General features: G+C 38.6%; 1 protein-coding gene across 2 annotated transcripts in view; it reads left to right on the top strand.

The window, feature by feature from the left end:
* The first annotated feature begins 918 nt into the window (after positions 1-918).
* nkain2 (sodium/potassium transporting ATPase interacting 2) overlaps positions 919-25,128 on the top strand; it is an 81,240-nt gene continuing 57,030 nt past the window's right edge. The window contains exons 1-2 of one of the 2 annotated variants that reach the window (XM_023953082.1): positions 919-1,327; positions 1,470-2,187. In XM_023953082.1, the coding sequence (XP_023808850.1) occupies positions 2,134-2,187 (54 nt within the window). In that variant the 5' untranslated portion in view covers positions 919-1,327; positions 1,470-2,133. The remainder of the gene's footprint in view (positions 1,328-1,469; positions 2,188-25,128) is intronic. The other variant, XM_004083732.4, reaches the window with a different exon arrangement.

Below are 25,128 nucleotides of genomic sequence, written 5' to 3'. Positions count from 1 at the left end.
TACTAACTCCTAAACTATTACAAAAAATCTAAAGCAAAATCCTAAAGTCAGAAAATGTTGTGGCAAAAGCCCAGATGTCTCAACTGCCAGCAACGGGAATGTGTCCTTCGTAGAGGACATTTCTAAAGCAGAAAATCTCCCAACCACTAGTGAAGTGACCTCTTTTACCATCTACAGAGGGCATTTGGGGTTTTCAATGACACCAAATGTGAACTGGTGGAGCTCTCGGAATTGTATATTATGGAGAATTTGACTGGACTTTTTTCCTTTTGTTCTGTGGTCAACCCAAAGGGCTTGCATGGTTTGCCTCAGCTGCCCTACGAATGCAGGGGATGACCTACTGTATATCTTTTTAAAAGCAGAGACCGGTGCAAGTAAGCACTGTACAGGCAAAACAGATACCACTATTTGTTTTGTCTGCACTTTGTTTTAATATTAATCACATATTGCCCATTTTCTGTTTATTCTATCAAAATTTCTGTCTTGGCACATACAAACATGAATGTGACCGTCTACAGCTAGGTTCCTCCCATCAAGATTTTTTTGGTGCTATTGAAATAAGTGAGTTTGCCAAATAGGGGGTAATTTCAATAATGCATGGCACCAAAAAAGAGGCAGGGCAAAATGAAATAAGATAAAAGTTTATAATACATATTTGCAGCAATTAACCCATTAAGACCCACATTTATTGGAATTACACATTTAGTGGAATTTTTGCACTTTAAGTCACGTAAATAACGTTGGTAAAAATATTATTAATAAGTCACAATACAAGCTAGTGTAATATTTTTTAGAAATGTATTCGTATCTAAATTCGAATGTTTTTATGAAGGAAAACAACCTAAATGTACAGTCAATGGCAGGACCACACGGAAAGACTTTTATTATGAAATTCCGTTCCGGCGCAGGCGCACGAAGGCGTGTTATTTGACTTGACAGATGGCGGGCGGGAGACGCTCCTCTCGGCTGTCTCCCTCGGTCCGTTGGTCCATCCTGGTTTCCATTGTCTCCCCTCTTTCCACTCCTTGAAGACAAGCCCGAGATGACAACATAAACTTCCTGCGCTCCTCTTTTCCGCGGCGTTTCATTGGAGACTTAACCTGGAAAACGAATTTCACAACCATGTTTTCCTCCGAAATCTGGACATGTGGTATTTTCTGTTTTTGTTTATTTATTTTTTTCTCCCCCATGTGATCTTTGCTGCTGTAAAGGAGGCTGCGATCTTTGCTCACCCAAATGTGGCTGTTTAAAGAGAATCTGCTGTGGAGATGAACCGGAGGAGGAGGAGGACTCATCATCCAGAGATCTTCTGCTTCTTCTTCTTCTGGTAGCTGGTGATATTTCTTAACATCCATGCAACAAAATGTGCAAGGATGGATTCAACACAGCATTTTGAATAATAATAATGATAATAAATCTGAGAGCAGAAGTTTTCTTCTTCTGAGGATTCATGATTGTTTCTTCCCCAGAGAGAAGAGGAGAGGAAGAGCTAGGGACCACTTTCACTTGTTTACTCCGCCTGGAAACAAATTAGGCTTTTCTAATAAGCCATAACACAAAGTGGTGCTTAATTGCATTACTAAACAAGCGATCTAATCTGAATATCTCCATCTAATACCAACATTTGGCTCTAACTCTGCTTTAAATGATGGGGACGAGAATGCAGCCTTACTGGAATTAGTAGGTCAGGGGGTGCTGGAGTGGACACGGCTTTTTGGCACCTTTTTTTCCCTAAATAAACCAAGCCCTGATTTATTTGTCTCTAGGAGATTCCTCCAATTGTCAGTTAAAATGCATCCCACCAGCTGAATCATTTGTTGTTTCGCCCCCCCCCCCCCCCCCCCCCCCCATCTTTGGGCCCCTGGAAATCCAGTGGAGGCTTCAGGAGCCCCTCCGTCTGAACGAAGCAGACAGCTTTGATTCCCCCGAGCCCCCCAGAGCACAGGGGCTGAACTGCTCGCTTTGAAGCCGCCCCTACCTGGGCTGCTGGCCAGACAGACGACCCCCCCCCCATTCCAAAAAAAAAAAAAAATCAGGGAAGGGAGGGAGCTGTCGGATTGTAACGGGAGGAATCTGGGAGCTCTCCCGAGCTTTTGCTCCACGTGGACCACCGCAGAGAGGGAGGAGAACATCATGGGGTGCTGTAGTGGCAGATGCACCTTGGCCTTCATCTGTGGCATGCAGCTGGTAAGTACTACAATTACTATTGATCCTGTAAGGGGGGGGCGATCAATCAGAGGAGCGGAAACAGTTTTTTTTAGTGAAAACTAAACAAACAAACAGGTTATCCTGGGGAATCAGCCAGAGACACGTCTTCAGTGTGACACTGAGCTGAAGAGGAGGATCTGCAGACAAGAGGTTAGATGGATTACTCAAAGGTCACATTTTCAGACCGTAATAGGTGTCTAAAAGGTCATGACGTTGCTTGAGATATTGAGTAATTGAAATATGCTGCAGATGAGAGCTTTCAGCGTCAACACCGACCTCTGATGGGATTGGAAGAGGGAGGAAAAACGTGATTTGGATGGATCGGCATCGCATTCCTCCGACATATGCTCAGCTTTGTGCAGGATGAGAGAATATTTGACCTAACTTTCTGGCAGTAACCCTTCAGTCTCCCATCACCATCTGTGTCTGTTGAACCAGTCTAGACTGGGGGGGAAAAAAAGGCAAGGAGCAGCAAGCGGGCCTCCCATGATGCAATTTCTAAAACACAACTAAATGAAAAATAGGGTAAAAATGACTGCAGTTGACTAAACCAAATTCAATATTTTAGATGTGAAGCATTTCACAAAGATTTTTTTTGCATACTTGTTCCTTCTTAAATTGTTACTGGACTGATGTTGAAACAAGAGTGGGGCAAACAAACTGCCCTACTTAGGACTATAAATATTGTTATCAATTGTTATTAATAAATGACATAGTTCCTAGTTACTATGCATGAAAATAGTTCAAAGCCTTTAATCTAAAGACAAAAAAAGCAAAATATCCCAAATTCACCCCTTCTTTTGATGTAGTCCATGCATTATTCAGCTTTACCTGCAAATGTAGTCGTTTTGCTCCTACATGTGTTTGCCTTTAAAGAGTTTTTTTTTCTTTCCTGAACAGAAATCATCAAAGGAGTCTGATTTAGATTCAGAGGTATGGAAAGCCTGTCATGCGTGCAACAGTGATATTGCACAACAGATGTCAGCTGTCACAATTTGCAAACAATACTCTAGAAACTGAACGAACTGATGCCTTACTATGGTTCTTGTGTTATATATAAAAAAACAACAGTGTTTGTACAAATTTATCTTTATTTTTGCTTTGAGTATTCTAAAAAATAGAGAATTGGGAGCTCCTCCGAGGAACCACATACTTTTCTAGGGCTCTTTATGGCACATTTGCACTTCACAGAATTGCTGAAGAAATGTGTTGGCAAACGCGTAGGCGGCAAAACAGTGAAAATCATATTATTTCTATTGTATATTGGCTCAGTAAATGCTGTGCCGCTCTTCTGGCCTTTTGAGTTTCTTTTAGGTTTTAACAGGCTGGCAGAATGGGTGTGTTTAGACATCCTTAGTCTGATTTAGCTGGAAATCCCAAAATTGTTACCGCTTTTTGTGTGTGTTTGGCTTGAGTTCACATTACACGTTAGAGAGTGAACAAATCCACCCCTACAAGGTCACACAGTTTTTTAAACTCCTGTTTGAGGCTGGAATAACCAACACTTGAGCTGCTGAACAGGAGACAAGTTATGGTGGACTGGCAAACCATCCAGGGTGAACTCCACCTTTGCCCAATAATAAAGATAGGCTCCAGCAACCCCAAAAGAGATGAATCCTTTAGCACCAGCAATGTTGCCGGTGACACCTACACAACACACACTCTTTGATCATCGTGAATCAGCTGATTCTGATGCAGACAAAGCGGCTTTTCATATCGGCTTTGCATCGATTTGCATTATGGCGCTGACTTTTAGAATGTCAACACTGGAGCTAGAGCTCCGGTGTTAAAGGGTTAAGTGGGTTTGGAAAATGGCTGGATAGATAGATGGGAGTACAAAGTGCTAACATTTTCCTTTAACTGCCAGTACCTACTTGACATCTAACAACAACACTGTTTCAGGATTTTCCCTTTCTTTACTGTAAATGGAGAATTATTGTGGCGCTTTTTCATTAACTAGAAAATTTGGTAAAAAAAATCAGTATCTTGTGTGTACCAGACAGACCCCATTAAAGTTTAGGAGAACTTGGGGACAGCTGTGGTGCAGAGGTAGGGCGCTTGATCTCTGATAGAAAGATCAAATATTGGGTTCACGCCTTGCATGTCCATATGTCGAAGAGTCCTTGGGCTAGGCGCTTGAATCCCACATTGGTCCTGGTGGTTATAGGTTGGCGCCAGCGTTCGTCAGCGGAGCCACCATCAGTGTGTGAATGTGTGTGCGCATGGGTGTTTGAGACGGTGACTGTGATGCTATGTTCACGCCGGGCATGTGACCAGCTTTTCTTTGCTGAAACTGTGAAGGAGATGGACCATCATAGATCTGGCTCAAGCGTACTTGGTCTGAGTGCACTCTGAAGACCTTTTTTATTTCACTGCAACATTTTAATTTAATTAAGAGCTAACATACCTTAAATTATACTCCAAATGACCCTAGTCTACATAGGAGGCGGGTATCTAATCTGAAAGGGCTCCATCCGATTGATCAACACTGTGAAGGGGTCCATGCGATGATGTCACATCTGATGTCACAAATGGTTCTCACAACGATAACTGCCCCCCAAAAAAAACAGTGCCTCCTGAAACTCTTTGGTTGTTTTTGCGAAAGTAACCCATTAGGGAGAGACCTTTTTCCTATTGGAACTCCTAGTTACTTTACTGGGTGTGATTTACTTTTCATGTGTGGTTTCTCACCTTTTACAGTTCATTTCCCATTACCCAACAACGTTTCATGGGATAGAATAGTGACACAGGGTACATTGTGGGGAAAAAAAATCAAGACAACATTATTGGTGAGGTATTAAATACAAAACTATTTTTGGCCTGGATTTCTATTTACAAAATAATATTTTAGAGGTTTTTTGTTTGTTTATTTGTCTGGAATTGGATGCGTTCCTGTGTAGAATGAAAAAGTTACATGGCTTTATATGTGCACATCTCCATTATAGGCACATTAGTTATGCCAACCAAATGAAACCTTGTTGAATGGACTTTTATGAGCTCAGTAAAAGTGAATCACTAAGATGTTATATGTATGACTCGGATGTAAGAGTGTGTGCTTGAAAAGCGCCAGTTATGCCGTGGAAGAAAGACCCCGCCTGGCTCATTTTCTTCTGAATAGGAGATACAACTGTGCCAGTGAACATGTTTACATCAGAGTGCTAATGGCATTTCCACATGCGGCGAATATACATGAAACACGCCACTGTGCTGTAAATGGGAAGGCTGCAGATTTTTGCTGATGATAGGAAGGGAGTGTGTGCGCCTGTGAATGAGATGCTGTCACAAAGATAGTGATTGTGTCTAATGCAGTGGAACTAATGCCAAACCACAGTCAACAACATGTTTTGCTCTGTTAGCTGCTGTAATAGCTAAGCTAGATGATAGCATCACAAGCTGCGCTGGATGTCTAACTGTTTGTTAGTTTGGTTGTGGACAATTAGCTCTCTCTGTAGTGAAAAAGCTAGATTTTACACTTTTTAACCCTTGTGCTATCCAAGGCACTTTAACGTTGGGAGTTGGGTCATCTAGACCCCACTAGACAGTGTACTGAACCTTTTTTTCTTCAATAATGTGATCTTCACTGGTGTCCATGGATTGCATGAAATCCTCTTCACATTTATCCACCTTTGTCATGGTAGGGGTAACACGTCACTGTAAGGGTGGGGTCATTTTGACCCCACAAGATGGTACAAGGGTTACGGGATACTTCACTATGAAAAGGCATTTCCTTTGCACAACGACCAGTAACCGCAGTGCCCTCAGTCTTTTGTTGAAACCAACCCTGCTAACCACAAATTAAGTCTCTGAGACTCATAGCTGAAAGTAATTGTTTTTGCCATGTGATTTTCTATTTTTTCTTTTTCTTTTTTGCAGGCCTCACATAGTGAAAAACACTTCTGGTCAGTGTGCCTTAAGTGGAAAAACTGGCGGTTTGTGTAATTTAACAGCAGTTTTTCTCCCGCTTCATTAGCTACGCTAATTGCATAGAGCTGACGCTACTGCAGCTGAGCAGAGATCAATCAGTCAGGCTTGAAGATGTGTGTGCTTCAAAAGTTATGTCATCATGGGTTCATAATTAATAAAAACAATATGCACTTGTTCTTGACAGATTGCACCTGGTCATCACGTCTTTTCTGAAACTTCTACAGTTACCTCCAATTAAGTATTTTCTTTTTTTGCCTAAAATAGTTCTCACACTCATGGTTAAATAAAAAAACAAAGTTAAACATCATCTCTGCTTTCAATAAACTCTCATTAACTGGATTTGGGCTATAGCAACAGTAACAAATATTGGAAGATTTGTTTCCAGTCTAAAAAAATACCAGTAACAGTGTGTTTGATAAAAAAGTAATTCAACCATTTTCTGCTTTTTAGGCTTAGTAATCTTGTAAGAAAAAAACAAAGTGGCTTGTTGAAGCTAAAAAAGACTTTAGAATTGTTAAATTAGATGTTCTATAAGATAAAAAGTTGGATTGATCACAGCGAAAGCATAACGTGATCAGATGGTGTTTTTCTACCAACAACATCACACAAGCACCCACACGCTATTACACGAAAGCACGTATGCCAGCGAATACACAAATACATTTCATGTCATCGGTGACTCACTGTCTGTGTCAGTAGTCCTCATCGCTGTATCAGGCCATAGTGCCCACCGGCTGCTGTCACCGAAACCATGACTCAGACCTCCAGCGCTAGTAGATGACACAACCGTGACTTCCCACTATCGGCTGGCTGAGTGGAGCCGTGCAGATGACTCGTGGGTATTTGATGTTGATGGATCTTTAATTATGTTGCTGGTTTGTGCGTTAATTGAATGGAGTCAATGGAGTGAAATTACAGGCTTGTAATGCAGTGTAGTGATTAATTACATTCTGATGATAATTCATAATCCGATGGCAAAAAAGACACAATAATCAATCTTTCAGATATGAGACTATAGATGATGTTACTCGTATAGGTAATTTATTAAAACCAATTTCAAGATACAGTATTTTGTTCATAAATTTTGAAAGTGTAAGGATTTTCTTACTTGAGGCTAAAAAACAAAGGCTATCTGAGACATAGTGTTTGTCTGTCTGGGGCAGTACATTCCTGTGACATTTCCACCACTGAGGGACATGATGAATAATTTACCCCTTGGAAGCTGTGGCATGAATGCAGAAATGCTATCAGTGCATGTGAGTGGGATGCATTTTCCTGATTGCAAATCAGTGGAGATTGTGTTAACAGTCCAATCTTAAAAGTCAAAAGCCCAGAAAACCTTCAAAAAGACAAATCCTACAGACAAACTAACATTAAAGCTGACGTACATTTTATAAAACAGAAAAAAGATCATTTTCTTCTATTTACATCTGCAAAATTGGTCTACAAATTTATGCAATAGTCTTATTTTCTTTTTGTTTTTTGCAGATTCGCAAATTATTTTCTTTCTCAGATAAATTCAGGCTTACCTGCTGTACCATGTCAATTTATTAGTAATACTCGGTCACAGTTGTTTTGTAATCTGCATCTAACTCATGCTGTTAGTTTTTGAGGCTTTCAAAGAAAATCTACTGAGAGTGTTTAAGCTGAAAGCAAACACTGCTCCGGCTTTGTAGCAACAAGTGGAATCTTTAGATATGTTTCTGTATTGAAACAACTTGGTAAGATTTTTTTCAATAGTAGGTTTTTTTTTGTTGATTTTGTGCTATGCTGCACTCAACAAGACCCACACAGAGTTTTAGCTCTTCTAGCCTATAGATTTCCTGTCGGGCTTCTTTTTTCACAACTCTAATTTATCAGCCTTTCTTGTTCATGTTCTCCATCTTTTCACACACATCCACCTTTTGTGTTCATGTTTCTGGCCATTTTCATGTCTCCATCCGTCTTCACCTTGCTTTCCTTTCTGTTCCAAAGAGTGCAGCAGCTGTCACACCTTGACCTGTGACTAAACTGGTGGTCCATTCAGTGGGCTTAAATGGATTTTGTGCACAAAACCGCTTTTTTTCCTGCTGTAGCTCTCATGAGATACATGTACACAGCAGGTCCTAGGGCTTGCAGGTTGCTTCCAGGAACATTCTTTTGGTTCTTAGTGTTTTTCTAAATCTAACATTTCTCCGATTTTTTTTAATCTATTTTGTTTTGAAGACAGTAATTTACAGTTTTCAGTACTTTTATATACTTTAATTTGTAGATTAATTTTTAACTTAACGTGTTTATAGATAAGTTAGTTGCACCATGAATATTGTTTGAACCCAAGCATTAATTTGTGAGGGCACAGGGAGTCCTTTGGACAGAGCACAGCATCCAAGATTCATAGTTACGTAGTTACAGTAGTTAGGGTTATGGAAGTAGAGCGGTCAACCTCTGATTGGATGGGAGGTTTTGTTCCCCCATTGCCTGTCCTTATGTCGAAGTGTCCTTAGGCAAGACACTAAACTCCAGGTCCGGTGTAGGTACCATTACTATTCGGCCTGCAACAACCGTTCGGGGTCCTTCGAGTAGTGCTGACGTCACATAATGTGATTGGCTGTCCGTTGGTCCGATGACGTGTCAGATAGTGATTGGTCTGGACAAATTACGATACTACCATAGTAGAAGATATTATGCCATCCGTTGTAAACAGACAGAGCTCCGAAACAGAGCGAGATTATCTTCTAAACGTGCTTTTATTATTGTCATGATTATTATTAAGTGGATTTGCAGCCAAACGGACTGCGGTCCAAACCCTTCTCCGGACTGCACACTATAACAAAGTGCCTTCCCTGCCTCCGAACACGAAGCTACGAGACTCCAGCTGGTCTGCTCAGAGACACGGTTCGCTTGTGTAGAGCAGCAGGTTCATTCTAACAGCCACACATCTTTTTACAAAGTGGGTTGTGGTAAAATCTCTCTATAAACATTGCAAAGAATAATGTCAGACACAACTTATGAGGGAAAAGAACTTTATGTTACAAAAGGAAACGTGAAATGAAAATATGTAGAGCCCGAGTAGATCTCCACGCTACATAGTTTGTCCAAGTGGGGCTACCATAGTGTGACATTATCCTCAGTCGAAAGGACCCCGAACGGTTATTGCAAGCCGAATGGTTACGGTACCTTCACCTGCTACATCCTTGCATGGCACCTCTGCCCCCATCAGTGTGTATCTACATGGGTGTTACGAGATTGTGACTGCAAAGCGCTTTGGGTCTTAATGTTGGAAGTAAACAGTTATATAAATATTTGCAATTTATCACTTATAATTTTCACATACATGCTACCTTACCTGTTTGTCTCTAGGGTCTTGCAATTTTTTTCGATCTATACTTAGTAAATTCTGTCAGCACATATAATTAATCAATGTATTATGCCCAAATCCCCAAAATGTCTGCTAAATCTAAAAGCTAACACATAACATTCATGTAATGTAACTCTTGTAACTCGCTGAGCAAGGATTTATAGAAAAGGATGACAAAAAAATCTTGATTTTGTTGGCTTTTCTTAAATTTTGATAAATATAACTCATGTCAAAATCACAATTATGTATAAAGGTGCAAAATTGGTATGTGGGAGGGGCACAGACGTATATGCTGCTCATTGCAAAACTAAAGAGTTTCAAGCCAAACCCAGATGTGGAGGTTTAGCTGCAAGTGAAAAATCGATCGATTTATTAATCCCTTAAGACCGGAGATGGCAACACCTAAGTAGCCCAGGCTCTATGATATACCATAACACTTAGACCGTTAACACGATCAATCAGCCGATTCTGACCCGGAGAAAAGCAGCTTTGCACTTTAGCTTAGTAATGTGTTGCATAACGGCTCACTCACTTTTCTCTGTGACAGAATCAGCTGTTTTACGTTGATTACAAAAGCAATTCACTATTGAAAAGTGTTGCATATCAGTGAAAGGCTGCTGTTCTCCACTCCGAATTACCAATTGTAATTGTAATTAAGTTAATTGAGTTAACAGTTGAAGAATTACCTAAGTCAAAAAATGTAAACACTGGAGTAAAAGCGCTGGTGTGAAGGGGTTAAATAAACTTGAACAACTTCTGAAAAGTAGAAAATACATAAATAAATAAAACTTGGAACACAAAACAGAGACTTGACAACAGACTTCTCCAAGCTACCTTGGCACATAAACTGGCAAATGACAAGTGAATCCATGGAACTACTTTCACACACACAGACAAATGAGACCAGAGGCAGCTGTGGTGAACAGAACTCAACAGCAGGTGTGAGCAATTAACCAGAACTTAAAACCTGCAGGACAGAACTCAACTCGGGTCTGTGAAAATAGAAATCCCCCAAAATAAGTAATACATTATAAAAAGAATTATCAACCAAGAGAGTTTAAAAGGAAAACTGAAGTAAAGATGCAAACTCCTAACATCTATCTCTCCATTTTCCAAACCTACTGACCCCCTTAAGGAGTCATGGGGTTGCTGGAGCCTATCCCAGTAACTGTTGGGTGAAGGCAGGGTCCACCTTGGACAGATGGCCAGTCTGTCGCAGGGTCACACAACCACACAGAGAATCCAACACACACTCATACCTAGAGACAGTTCTGAATCATCAGTTAACCTATAGAGCATGTTTTTGGACCTGGGGGTGGGTGGGATGGGGTGGGGGTATAATGCCAAGAGAAAACCCACACATACATGGGAAGAACATGCACTCGCCACACAGAAAGAACCCAGCTGGGATTTGAACCAGGGCCCTCTCACTGTGCAGCCCCCAAATTCTAACAGTTTGCACATCATAGTCTCCAGAACTCTTTAAGAACAGCAAAGCAAAAGTTTCTAGGTGTTTTTTTCAAGTTTTTGCCACATTAATCTAAAAACAAAAAAAGTTTATTAATATTTGATTTGTAAGTTGTAATTTAGGCAACATTGCTACACACAAACAAGACGAAAAATGATAACACTAGCTGGAATCAGCTAAAACAGGGCAGTGGTTTATAACGATTATAACTCAGTGCTGCTGCTTGAGCAGTGAGAGTGCATAATCGGCGCAAACGTTTATTAGAGGTTTATGTTGGCCTTTACTCACTCAATTCATCTGCTACTAATTGGTGGTTGTGAAAATCCGACGAGCCAACCTGCACCAAAGGTACTTAAATTAAAAACTTTATTGCAACTCAAAGGTAATGTGTCCGCTGCAGTAATTAAATCTAAGGCGTTTGAACTTTCCAAAATAATTGAACCGCTATTGTTAGTCAGCTTCACTTAGAGACTTTAGGCAACCGTGTGCTGCTGGGATACAAATGATGTCCCATCTAGCAAAAGATTAGCTTTATTCAAGCTAAGACTGACTTTCAATTACCCAGTTTGGACCATTTGCTTCCTTCAATGAAGAACACTGACGATAAAGGAAGATTTTTTTATCACCTTAGTTTTAAGCATTGATTTGTTTTTCTATTTGGTCTTTTGAGGCTTTTTACAAATTCAAGTACCTAATCATACTTTTAGACACATTCAGTACTTAAACTATTGTTTGAAAACAAAGAAAAAATTAACTAAAAACACTTGACTGATAGATTTGCAGTTTTTTTCCCATTTCTGCCGCGTCTGAATGTTTATTTTTGTTGTTTGAAACGTGACACACTGGTGGTTGTGGGGAAACTCCATTAGCCCATCAAAAAACTGTCCCCAAACAACATTCATTCTATCCAAAGCTCCTCCAACGAAGTTGACACATGCAGTTTGGAATAGAAACCAACTCTGGAAATGAAAAACAAACCCAGGTGCATTTTGTTGTCTGACTTCCGCTGTTTGAAAGAAATGCTCCAAAACACCTCGGGGTGAAGCACCGGGATCCTTCCTGTGAAGGTTTTGACGCCGCAAGCAGACATACATCATTGCGCAGTCATCTGGATATCTGAGACCTGCTCTTAGCTCCTGGTATCATATTTGTGTTCATTACTCATTTTGACAACAGAGCGGTGTCTTTTCCCGCTTGGTCAGGTTGTGTTAGCCCTTCTGTAAAAAGCTAAAATATCTCTCCGTTTTTGGCCTAATTTTGATCCCAAGCTTTCAAAGGTTGTCGTACGTTTTAATGTTTTTTTTTTTTTTTTAAGAAATGAAAATAGCATTAGTGGTTACAGATTAAATATGTATATATGAGTTTGAACATTTAAAAACATAAGGGGGCCGTGATAGTTTTTTGTCAAATTGTCTGCATGTGTTTTGAGGGTAAAACAGCTGTCTAAGATGGCAGTTTACACCAAACGTCTGGTCTGTTTCATAGAATTTTTTTTTTATCTAAATGAGTCTTTTGATCCCCTTTTAACCAATGAAAAACAAATATAAGAAAAGAGACGTCTGTTCTGGGACCCAGTGGTGGTGCAAGGAACAAAGTACTGTTTTTGATCAGGATGGGTCATCAGGGCTGTAATCTGGGAGTCAATGAGGAAGAACATTTTCATAAGTGCTTAATAAAGGTAGGCTACCGCTACTTTGGGACATTGTGGGCATGCTGCCGTATTTCCGTTATTTGTGATAAATTGGTGTCAAATGCAATCGATACTGTTATTACATTTCATGGAAAACACTCGTATGGTTTAAATAAACCCCACTTACAGCCTGTTTACACCGTCGTGTTTTTAATAAAGTTAGACGATAAACTATGAGGAATAATCCAGGAAATCTTTCTCATTGTTCCAAAAGACTTAGAAGCTTTCCCCTTTCTCTCCATAAAGCCATTGGGAATTTAAATATGCAATATGGCTGCCATTGAAGACTGACCAATGTGACTAAAAAAGAGAAGAAGTTTCTTCTCTGGATTGTAATATATCTGAGGTGGCAAATTATACGTGTTCTCTTCTCATGAATATTCCTACATATTGTAGGGAAATAATAAACTATACAGAAAATCTCACAGCCTTAATTCTTTATTGGTTATATCAGATTTTATGTATCTTGTGACAGATTTAAACCTGTGTAGAATTATGTCACAATTATTTACATGTATTATTTACTTTACTTTGTACACTTCCCCTCCACCTGTAGTCCAAGTAGTTGAGTATTGAGGATACTAGGATTATCTGCAAAAGAAATGAGGATACAAAGTAAATCCATCCATCCATCCATCCATCCATCCATCCATCCATCCATCCATCCATCCATCCATCCATCCATCCATCCATCCATCCATCCATCCATCCATCCATCCATCCATCCATCCATCCATCCATCCATTTTCCAAGTACACTTGATCCCTTTTAGGGTCACAGGGTTGCTGGAGCCTATCCTTTCTATTCACATTCATACCCATTAGGCCTGCACAATTAATCGCAAATTTATCGTTATCGCGATTTCAAGCTGTGGTATATCCATATCGCAAAAGTCGACAAAAATCACAATAAATGGTAAACCTTAAATGTGCTAAAACAATCTTTTGGCAACTTGGACTATTTAATGAATTGAATAAATCCTTTTATGCATTTGACCAATCAGATGGAGCTTTTATGTTAGCTGTTGCCCTCCTAATTAGACGAAGATCATTTGGAGAATAATTTAAGGTATTTTGACTCTTATTTAAATTAAACTTTTGCAGTGAAATGGAAATGTTTTTGTTGTTTTTGCTACTTGTTCATTTATCGCAATTTATATCGTCATCGCAATATTGATCACTAATATCGCATATCCCTAGTTTTCCTCATATCGTTCCGCCCTAATACCCATGGGCAATTTCGAACCATCAGTTAACCTATGAAGCATGTTTTTGGACTGTGGAATGTAACTGGACAAAACCCATGCATGCACAAGGAGAGCATGTAAACTCTACCCAGAAAGGTCCCAGCTGGGATTTGAACCAGGGCCTTCTAGCTGTTAGGTGAGATTTCTAACCAATACACCCCTGTGCAGCCCTTAAATCCAAGAGATCTACAACCAAAAATAATTAAGAAATGCTGCTGTCTTAAAGGAATTTAGTTAGGCACCAAAAACCTAAAAGCATGATTTTTCCTTAAGAGCCAAAATGAGGGTTTTAGTTCAGCATAAATTACTTTCCCATCATTGCTTCTAGAAGAAAACACAAGTTTTTCCTATTGACTCTGACAGTGGATAGTCTGGTGAAGGCAACTCACAATTCAGCAGGATTGATAGGAAACCAGGAGGCTGCGTCTCCTCATGCTGACATAATAAACCCGTCTGTGGAGAAGAGTGAAAAGTAAAATCCTGTCCTTTGATTTAGAAAAGCTGACTCAATCTATATTCCTGTGCAGCTTAGCAGAGGCTTTAAATTGATCTCTAATACTGCTGAATTATTTGTTATATAGTCTCAGCGATCGTACGCCGCCTCATGTTGAAATCACTTCCAACACATCAAACCTTTGAAAGAAGATATGCTTCACTAAGCAGCATTATCACATCACACTGATTTGATTAAGAATCAAAAACATTTGCCTAAAAATATTAATGGGTTTCAGTTCCAATTCAACTCCAACTCCTCAGTAGTTATTAAAAAAACCAAAAAAACAAAACAAACATCACTTATCTAAGCTAAATCTTCACTCAGAAACGCCATTTCTTTTAAGAAAAAAGAAAACACTTTTCATTTTTTAAACACTTTATTCTTCTTAAACTTTGATTTTTTATTACCTATTCTGTTAGAATTAGTTTTATACTGTTGTAAAGATCAAAACTATTTTTCCTTTGTTGTCCTGCTCTTTTTTAAAAACTTCTTTAAAATAGCCAGTTGGATTTTACTTCAATCACACTTCGATTTTGTCCTCTTATATATTTTGTTCTATAACCCTCCATTTGTTAAACTCATGTGACCCTAAAAGGAAGTCTCATTTGGAAGCTATATCTGTATATGTTAAGCTTTCTGAGTTTGTTCTTTAGAGGATTTCATCCTGTTTAAACTTGTTCAGGTTTTCTCAAGGTTATATTTAGTCCTTTGTGTTTTTCACTCTGGTTTATTTTGACACCAGAGTTTTTTTTATTTATTTTCCAATCAAGCCAGCTGCTTTGTATTAGATAATTACCTTTAATCTATTTGAGAAGTTGATTTGTCAGTTTTATTCTTTCCCTGACCTTCTGTTTATTACTGTTTGGTTCAAGTTTTTCTTTTGCCTTCTCCACCAAATCATTTATTTCCCTTATTGTGTTTAAAGAAGAAAGAAAAAACCCTCCTCTGTCCCCCTCCTTTGTCCATTCATTTATCAAGTTAATTTAGCCAAATGAGTTTCATGTTTTCGTGTGAACACAGAAAGTGCTAAAGCTCTTTTTCAATATTTTTCTTTCCAAGTAAAGATTTACATTTAAATAATTAAATAATTAAATATTTTTTGTTTTTTTCTTGTCGAGTCAAACGGTTATCTGTTCTCAAAGTGAGTTTTCAAGCATTACTTATCTTCAGATTTTATTGCAGTCTAAGATGATGCAAGTCAATCAATGATGTAGCTCAACTTATTTTTGACATGCTTTAGGATCTCTGTATTTACACTTTAAAGTAATTTTTATTTTGTTGGATTTTCTTTTTCCACTTGGATGCATGCAGTGTTCTGGGGCCATTTCTTTAAGTGGTTTCATTTATAAAAGACACAGGTTGTGTCCGAATTCCTTCACTACTCAATACTTAGTGCACTATTTAGTTTGATGTGCTGTGAAATTTCCCAGAAGTCTCTGTGAAAAACCGGTGTGCATCAATGCTCAGTGGATTGGGGACTATAGACCATAAGCCATCACAGTTTTCAACATCAGAACATAGTGGATTCATAAATAGTCTTCATAAAATGCTCATATTTATTAGGTTTGTTACTTCAGGAAATTGATAATGTCATATTTGCCCTTTAAAAAAAGAACATGGTGTTTGAATTGCTTTTAAAATCCAGGGAGCGAGATACTATTTAGTTTTTATCGTCGTTAGGGAGTAGGGCGGAAATTTGGCCATATTGTCCTTAACACCTTTCAGCAAACTTTTATTCAAACTTTATTTTCAGGTCTAAAAAAAGTCCGATCTGAATGGCTAAAAAACAAAACCTGTCATTGTAGCACACACATAAGCATGGCTTCTTTAATTGATGCAACAGGCTTTTGTCATCAGCTGTCAATCCAGTTAAGAAACATTACTTTGTCCTTGGGTTGATTTTAGGTTCTGTACTTTTTAGTTTATACTGCCACTTGAGGATGTCATCAGCAGACAGCATTAACTTTTCACAGCTACGCTGTTGATACACTGCTTTACATCACTGCGTCTCCTGATGACCGTGAACCTATTTACTCTTTAAAATTGTATTTGAGACATAAAGTCACTTATTACAGCTCAACCAGGACAAAACAGAAGTTTTAATTATTGGTTCCGAAGACAAAAGACAAGTGATCTTACCACCCTTCAGAGTTTTAAGCTTTTTCACTGTGTGAGAAACCTGAGCATACTTTTCGATTCTAAATTTTATCCCACATATTAAAAATATCATTAAGACAGGTTTTTATCATCTTAAAAACATTGCCAGAGCCCTTTCCTCTTTCTTGCCAGCTGATGCATGCTTTTATTTTCAGTAGTTTGGATTATTGTAATGCCCTGCTCTCTGGTTTACCTAAAACATCGTTTGTAGGCCTACAATTATTACAGAACTCAGCGGCACGAGTACTGACGAGGACCAGGGGGTGGGAACACATTACAACCATTTTTAAATCGCTGTATTGGCTTCCTGTGTGTTGTAGGATTGATTTTAAGATCCTTTTCAATGTTTTATAAATGTTTTAATGGTCTTGGGTCTTCTTATTTAAGTGATTTGCTTTTCAAGTATGGGCCCTCATCGACCCTGAGGTCCTCCAGTGCTGGCCTTTTAGTTGTTTTTAAGATGAGGATCAAAACTTACGGTCCTCGTCTCTGGAACAGCCTGTCGAAGAACCTCAGAGTCGCAGAGACCATAGAGGTTTTTTTAATTTTGCTTTAAGATAATCACATCGCTTATTTATTAGTTTTATTAGTTTTATCATGTATTATCTTCAGTACCTAATTTTATTTTGTGTTTAATTTATGTTCTATTTAATGTTTTTACATTTGTGTTTTTTTTATTTTAATCTCGTTCCTATTGTGATTTTAGCCCCAATGTTCCTCTGTGGGGATCCTTTATGCCAGGGCTTGCCGGCTTGGTCGGTGGTTGTTGCTGAGTAGCCAGGGAAGCTGGGGTCCAACATTTCAGCCTCACGGCTGTGGAGTGGCCCCTGTTGCTGTCCTGATCTGGGTGGGCACTGTGGATGTTCCTGTGTCTGAGCTGGCTCCTTGTATGAAGAGGCTCCCACAGTAGAGCCAAGCCTTACACTTCTTTTAGAAGTTACTTTTATACGTATTCATTGTGTGGGGGATTATGGGATGTATTTTCTAATGGAAGGGAGAGGGTAAAGGGTGGGTTGCAGGGGTTGACATAGCCCAGAAATTTGCACTGGCCCACAGGGCCAGTAGTTTTTGAAAGTTACTGGCCCGACACCGCACACAGCGAGACCCGCCGCTCCGCAGGTGCTTGCAACTTTAGGGGGGTCCGGGGGCATGCCCCCCCCGGAAAATTTTAATATGGTGCAATTTGGTGCATTCTGGTGACATCTAGCACTTATTTATACACTTTTCAATGACTAAAAATAGAGCATATCAAACTTAAATCTGCTCTAGTCTGTTTCAGATGTTTTGAAGAGAGCGCTGCAGTGTAGTAGTTAACACTAGTTAAGAAGTTTTCATGCTGCTTCTAATCACTGCTATTTCACATTTGTTCCTAATCAATAGTTAAGAAGTTTTATTGACTTTTTTGCCCTGACTGCCTTAAGGTTCTGCTTTTTGTTACTGTTGCAAAGTTACATTTACTTTTTAGTTACTTTAGTTACCTAATTAAATTAAATAATTGAAAAAGTGAATACAATTAAATTACTGAGATCATTCAGCTAACTAGAAATACTTACTGCTTACAGTGTTGTAAAGAAAAACAAACAAAAAAATAGTTTGACCTTATACTCCATTTGAGTCTGAGATTCAGGTATTTTGAGTTGCCTTTGATTCTTTGACATTCAGCTTAAAGCTTAGTGCATACAGTTTCATCTTCAATGCATTCATTAAATATCTTGCTGTCCATACTACTAATTAATAACTACTAACATATTCCTATCTATTCCTGCCATGTCTTCCACATCTCTGACATGCTTCAGTCTCTCTTCAGTGACGGTGTTGAATTTATGATCATCGCGGTGAAAAACCACCAGGGGGCGCGCTGATATGTGTGTCAGTTTAAATATATCTGCCTAAAATGTAATAATAACCCACTGGCTTGTTCCTTCGTTGTTGCTGTTTAACATTGTTTAGTATTGAATTGTTACATTCAATAAAGTTTGAAAAAAAAATGAGTGAGCGCGTGCCGCGTGGTGCTCGGCAGTGACAGCCGCGCGTGCAGGCGGGAGAGGAGGAGAAGAGTGATAAAAGGTTTCCCATAGAAACCCTTGAAGTCTGAACACAGGACTAGCAGAAAAAGTGAATTATAAAGACGAGGTAAATCTACACGTTTTCGCAAAATATACTTTATTGTAAAAGGTGAAAATTGTATTAATTGTTAGATATTTTAGTGGCCCGAGCGGACAAGTAAAAAATAAAGTCTTGTGGTCCGTACTGCTCGAAAAACAGGACCGGGCCAGCGGACAAATGGCTATGTCGAGCCCTGGGTTGAGTTTGTATTTTAATTTCTGTCCTTTTTTGTTTTTAACTGAAAAACTCTTTGAGCTTTGCAATGTATGAGAAGTACTTTTTATAAAAAAAGTTTGATTTGATTGTGTTGCCATAATTAAATCAATTTTAGAGTTTTGGAGGTACACAAATCCTGTTTTGAATTAAAATGAAAATTATAATCATAATCTATAATTTGTTATTGACTTCAAAGAGTTGTATGTCCAGACCAGCAAAAAAAAGAAAATAGCCTTGGCTTTGAGTTGCTTACTGTGGTTTGCTCAGAAAAGGAATTGATCGGATTTCCAGACGTTTCCCATTATTGTCTTGTCCTTCTTCTAATAGGTGATTTTTAGGATCTAAGATATGTTTTTTTGGAATTTTTTTTTTTAATCTTCACTAAAAGAGACAATAAATCCCAAAAAATATTTTAAAAATTCAATGTATAATTCATCTCAGAGGACATTTTTCCTTTTTCAAATAATAAAATAACATTAGTTTGCCTCAGTAATCTCATTAATCTAGATATGTAAAATAAACACCAAACATAAAAGGTTTTATTGCTTCAAAAAAGCACTAGTAGGTTATATTAAAAAAAAAAAATGAAGGTTTAAATTTTTTGATTTCACACTGCAGCTGTGAAGAAGTTTGACAAAGCCATTCCAGGCAGATCCCTGTCTTCTTTCATTATTCCCCCAAGGCTTCACCCCACCTCTGGAAGTCGCAGCAGGTTTCACATTGGTGTGCAGTGACAGAAACGTGAGGTGGCGATGAACAGCAGAGGTCATCAGGTACCCCAAGCACAGGATCCTGCTAAGATGCCTATCGATGGAGCTGGAAGCTGACCTTGTTGCAGATCAGTACTGATGGATGAGCTGCAGTGTTGCATCGCACAACTCTGCTTCATTGTTTACACACAAGCAGACAAAAGGACAGCGATTTGTTTTTCACTTTCATTTCATCTGCCATGGCTGCTCCTTTTGTTTTTTTTTTACCCCTGGAGGTGAACTGCTTCTTTCTCCCAGAACTTCCGATTGAAGCAGCTGTTGTTGCAGCAAATCCTGATATTTTGCCTGTGCAGACAGTTCTGATCTCATTACATCAAAGAAGCTCTTGAATTATGACGGTGTGTTTGTGCAAAGAAAGGCCTTATGGATTATTTAAAACTTTTATAAGTCATCAGTATAGATGTGGATGGTTTCAATTTCAACAGTTCATTTTTCCTGTTTTTAAAGCTTTTGTTGGAACTTGGAGAAGTTTTCATTTTTGAGTATAAAGTTTAGAACCCAGTTTATAAGCCTCATAAATAAGATTTTTGTTGATATTTACTGAAGCTCTACATTTTGTTCTCCTTCCACCATTGTTAAATCTAGCTTTTCTTCACTTTTTTTTTTACTCTCCCTTCCAGTGCTCTGCCCTGTCACTCCCGGGCCATTTGAGTTGCTCATGGAGCTGTGAAAACAATTTGCGTGCGTCTTTGCGTCTGCATCCGTCTTTGTGCGGTTGTCAGTTTGTGTGTGTTCCCAAGCAGGGACAACAGAGGTCGTGGACCGTGTTAAGCCTCACCACAGAAGCCCTTCGACTTGGATAAGGAGCTGAGGGAGAAGGGCGGAAGGGCAGGAAGAAGGGATGGTTGGACAGATGGAGGATAGATGAGTGTTTGCGTGGATCAATAGTGGGGTGGGGGAAGCTGAATGAATGAGGAGAGAGGCTCTTGGGGGATGATCTGGGGATTCAGGGGATCGGAAGATGAAAACTGAAAAATGGAAGGGGAGAAATTTAAAGAGATGATCAGTGGACAAATAAGTCATTTAAAGCTTAGGTTTGCAGTTTCAGTGGGAGACATTGGGGAGCAAAATATAGTATTTTATGAGATCAATCTGAATTAGAGGCTCTAACCTGATATCACTACGACACTCAATCATCAATTGAATCTGGAATTTAAAGGAACCATTCAGAGGGCTAAAACTAAGGTATATAACAAGAAAATATGCTTTAAAAACTACTTAACTGTGGTTTTACCTATACCCTGGTTGTTACATCCTAGTTTTTATTCATTTTTAACCCTTTACCCTCAAGTTTTGTATGCCCTTATGACTGGTCTTTTTTTTATTTTCCAAAATGACTTTCATCCATGTTAAAAGGCCAGCTAGTAGAAACTCTTATTACGGTCCTTCTTAAAATCGGATATTTCAAATTCTGCAGACAAGATTGGCTATCATTTAATGAGTTAAATGTACCGGTATGCATTTTTTGAACACTAGTTAATATTCCTGAATATTTGGTAGCTACACCTGACATTTGCATTCATCATTCTGTTTTAGCATTTTTTTCTTTTCATGTACACAGAAATCGTAAGAAATGTTAGGTAGCAGTGACAGATTTAAGAAATTTAGGTTTTTATTTCATTAAAAAAGGTATTGAGGAGTTCCGCTGAGAAACGTTAAAAACATGTAAATTACCAAAGATTCCTTCCTTTATTCTACTCGTCTTGCATCTCTGTTGATCAGGTTTAAGAAAAAAACTTTTTGTGTAGCACCTGTTATAGATTTATTGAAAGCCTTTGACACTTAGGACCAAACAGGTTGACTCGCTTGGTTACATATCGGCGTATTGGCTAGTTTCCAAAACTTTCTCTGAGATCAAAAGTGTTAGGCTTTAAGGTCTTCCTTCCAACTTTATCATTAACATAGGCGTTCTACAAGGCTTTTTGTTTTGACTTACACTTTTTATAATATCTATTCCGAAGATGAGGATTTTTAACAATACATGTATATAGCTTTATGCTGATGATACAATGGTTTGATAGTTTATTGCAGAAGTTACAGAGCTACATTTTTCACAATATTAAATATCTATTTTGTAAGGGAAATAAGAATTAGAATTGGAAGTAGATGACCTCAACTTGGACATTGGGTCAAGGTGTAAAGGATGGTTCATTTGTGGGAAACGAGACATTTTGTCTCATATAGTTAAAACAGTCCTAGTGGTCATTACAGCCATGATATGTCACACTTCAGTTGAGGCTGAAATGCAAAGCTTCTCTGAAATTCTCCCTGGGTTTCCTTCTTCTATTCACGTCATTTTCTACTGTTGCAATAAATAAGTGAAAACTACAAAACAAAAAACGGCTGTTTTTAAGTTGATTGTTGGAGAAGATACAGTACCTGTATGTTTGAAGCAAAGGAAGAATATTAGTTGTTTTTATAAGCTATTGTGAAATAACTGGAGATACTCTATAAAAACACACTTACTGGATCACACGTCCCCACACCTTCAAACATATGACCAATCAATTAAATGTTTTCAAATCTGTAAGATCTTTGAGGAAAAAGGGATGCAGTTTTTGTCTTAGAACATACCTTTGAGATTGTTCTTTTAATTTGCCATTGCTTGAGAACAGCTTTAGCCCATTTCAGATAATGTTATCATAAAATTTTGAGGTTGATTTTTTGTTTTGTTCCCCAAAAGTGTCCTACCATCAGTGACATAATGCCCCAAAGTAACAAAAGCCTAAAGTTCAGACCCATTTACATCAAAACGTGTCATAATGAGGCCAAAACCACCTTCACGCTGGTGTGGAAAAGTAAATTTAGGATCGTTTTTTATTTTTGGAAAATAGCATAAGTGTTCTTGGGAAAACATACTGGTTGAAAATAATGTCTCTCTCGGCATGTTTGGATTCTACTCTGGCACAAAAAACTTGCAATTCAGACCATCTGGGTGTGTCCTTGTGTGTCTGGCATCTGGGATGCTGGTAGCAGGTCCTTTTGATTATATATGATCTCTCTTTGACTGTGATGTTGCAGCTGAGCGCAGAGTTTGGCAATTTGCAGGTTGGACTCTCATTATGGCTTCTTGTGTCATTTCTGGGAAATTGTCAAAGTTCGTTCTTCTATGGTAGCATCTTTACATCTAGCTGAGCTGTGCTCATTGAAGGGGCCAAGTGGTTTGCTTCAATGCTGTTTTGTATTCAAGTATTACACAAGATAGGCATAAATTAACTGAAAGTGATCTTTTTAGTTATTTCTCTATAGTTGCAAAACACTTGAATATTAGACATGTACATTACCTTTTATTCTTTTTTTTACTACATTTGTGCTTTGAAAACATGAGACTAAGCACTGCAATTTTATTTCTCTGATAATGGGTAGCCTATGTTCTTTTGGTGGCATGAAAAGCTTTCTTATCTGCAGTGGGTCACATTTCTGCTGCCGCCTGCCAAGCTCTTCTGTCAGCGCTCCAAGAGCAGACATTATTTTGATCTATAAATATAATACTTGGTTCTTTGTTGTGTGACACACAAAAATGAACACCCACTGTCATGCGCGGCATAAATTCATATCCGTTGACACACAGACATGCAGAATCAGTCTTGATGTGCTTTGGTGTCTTATGAACACTCAGAATCCTTGTTTTGTCTTCTGCCTTCGGGGGGAAGGCACTAATGAAGGAGAGTTTTGTTTCAGATTTAGGTACCTTTAAGGAACATGTGAGGTATTGGCTGATGTGTGGGAGCAGAAAGGGCTTCATACTTTGTATTTCACTTTCATCTTCATCTGCAGTTACTTTTTTGCTAATGTAGATTCTTCTTTTTTTCCTAGTCTCCTTCCCAGTATAAACTGATTAAACTTGCTTCATTATATACGGACCTCTGCATTTACTCTGGTACTATCTACTCCTTATGCAAAGTGCCACCTTAATTTTTTGTTTTTTTTCAGTTGGTCCCACTGTTGTACTGAAATGGTGACTCACAGAGACTCTACCAGACATGTCTTTGTTGAGTGTTTTCTACTCCAAGTTGAGACGATATATAGTATTTTTTTTAAACCTTTCCTTTAAACCAAGTATCAAAGCTTTAGCAAGAAATGTAAAAATCTAAAACTAAGAATTAACCAAGATACATGGTGTTTATACATCTCCAGGATTGCATCTACCACAAATTTGTCACAAGCATTTACATTATTCCTTTTTCCGTCTTAGATTTAAGAACCTACTTTTACACTTACATTCAGCCATTGACTAGATACTTTTATCCAAAGCAACTAAGAAATGAGATGCATGTCAAGCATAAAAGGACTCAAGAGTCAACCAGTTCCAACATAAGCACTGTAAGAAAAATATTTCAACTACAAGAAATATCAAGGAATAAAGTATGATATCTCTTTCTGTGAGATCACAGAGCTCAAAAGTTTAGCTAGTGGTTCATTGCTGCGTGGTGCAGAAATCGGCAGTCACTGTTCATTGGCTGAGCAAAGGGTGTTTGAGTAGGATGGTGCTTTTGAATATGTAACCTTGTAGATAGGAGTCAAGACAACCCCAGAAACCTAGTGTAGAGATTCAAATGGTGGTGGCATCTGTAGGAGCTTGATTCTCCAGGAGCGTTGCATTAATGAAGCAGAAGCATACATGGGAGTTGGGTAAACCAAAAAGAAGCTTTCAGACTCCCTGATGTTATAGAGAGCAGCATGAAGATCAGCATGCCTGTGAAGTTAGAGATATTTTCTTTGAAGTTAAGATGCTTGTCAACGAAAGACCCCAAATTTCTCACAGACTTTGCCAAAACGATCATAGAAGATCTCAAATTGACAAAGAAGTTGTATTGTATGGAAGGGCCAGCTGGATTTCTGAATTTGAGAGATTAAGTTCAAAGAAATGTTTTTTTTACACTCAAGCAAAAAATGCGAGACAAGCAGAGATTTATGATGGCAGTCATGTAGAAAAACGAGACAAGAGCTGAGACTTATGAGCTTAGAAATAGTATAAAAAACAATGCTTAGAAATGATGGACCTCAGAGATAAGGTAGGAGAAGAGAAGAGGGCTGAGAACAGAACCTTGCGGAACACCAGTGGAGAGGCAATGCAAGTTGGATTTCTCAAATAACTTTGATAGATGATTTATGGTGTCAAAGTGCTGACAGACTGAGGTAATGGTCTTCTTGAGATGACCACCTGTTTGATCATCCCTATTTCAAGGAACTTGGGTCTCTCACAACGGGGCAGCTTGGTTTTGCTGAACACTGATGAAAGTTTCCCTACAGCATGGGCCCAAAAACTGTGAATTGAGGCATACTGATACTTGGAGCAGACATCTCCTGACCATGGCAATTTTATTAAGACAAAAACTCAAAAACCAAAAAACTGCAACCCTTCTTAGGAGGAATAGTTCCTCTGAATCCGGCCTAATCACTCACCAAGCCTGATGAAAGCAAACCAATATCATTTGGCAATCTGTGGGCCTTTTGCAGCAGAGGGGTGATTGATTGAAATAAAGGGAGATGAAGCGTAATGCCGACAC

This window comes from Oryzias latipes, chromosome 24, assembly GCF_002234675.1.
Source record: "Oryzias latipes chromosome 24, ASM223467v1".
Classification (NCBI taxonomy): Eukaryota; Metazoa; Chordata; class Actinopteri; order Beloniformes; family Adrianichthyidae; genus Oryzias; species Oryzias latipes.
This window is presented reverse-complemented; position numbering and strand designations above follow the sequence as displayed.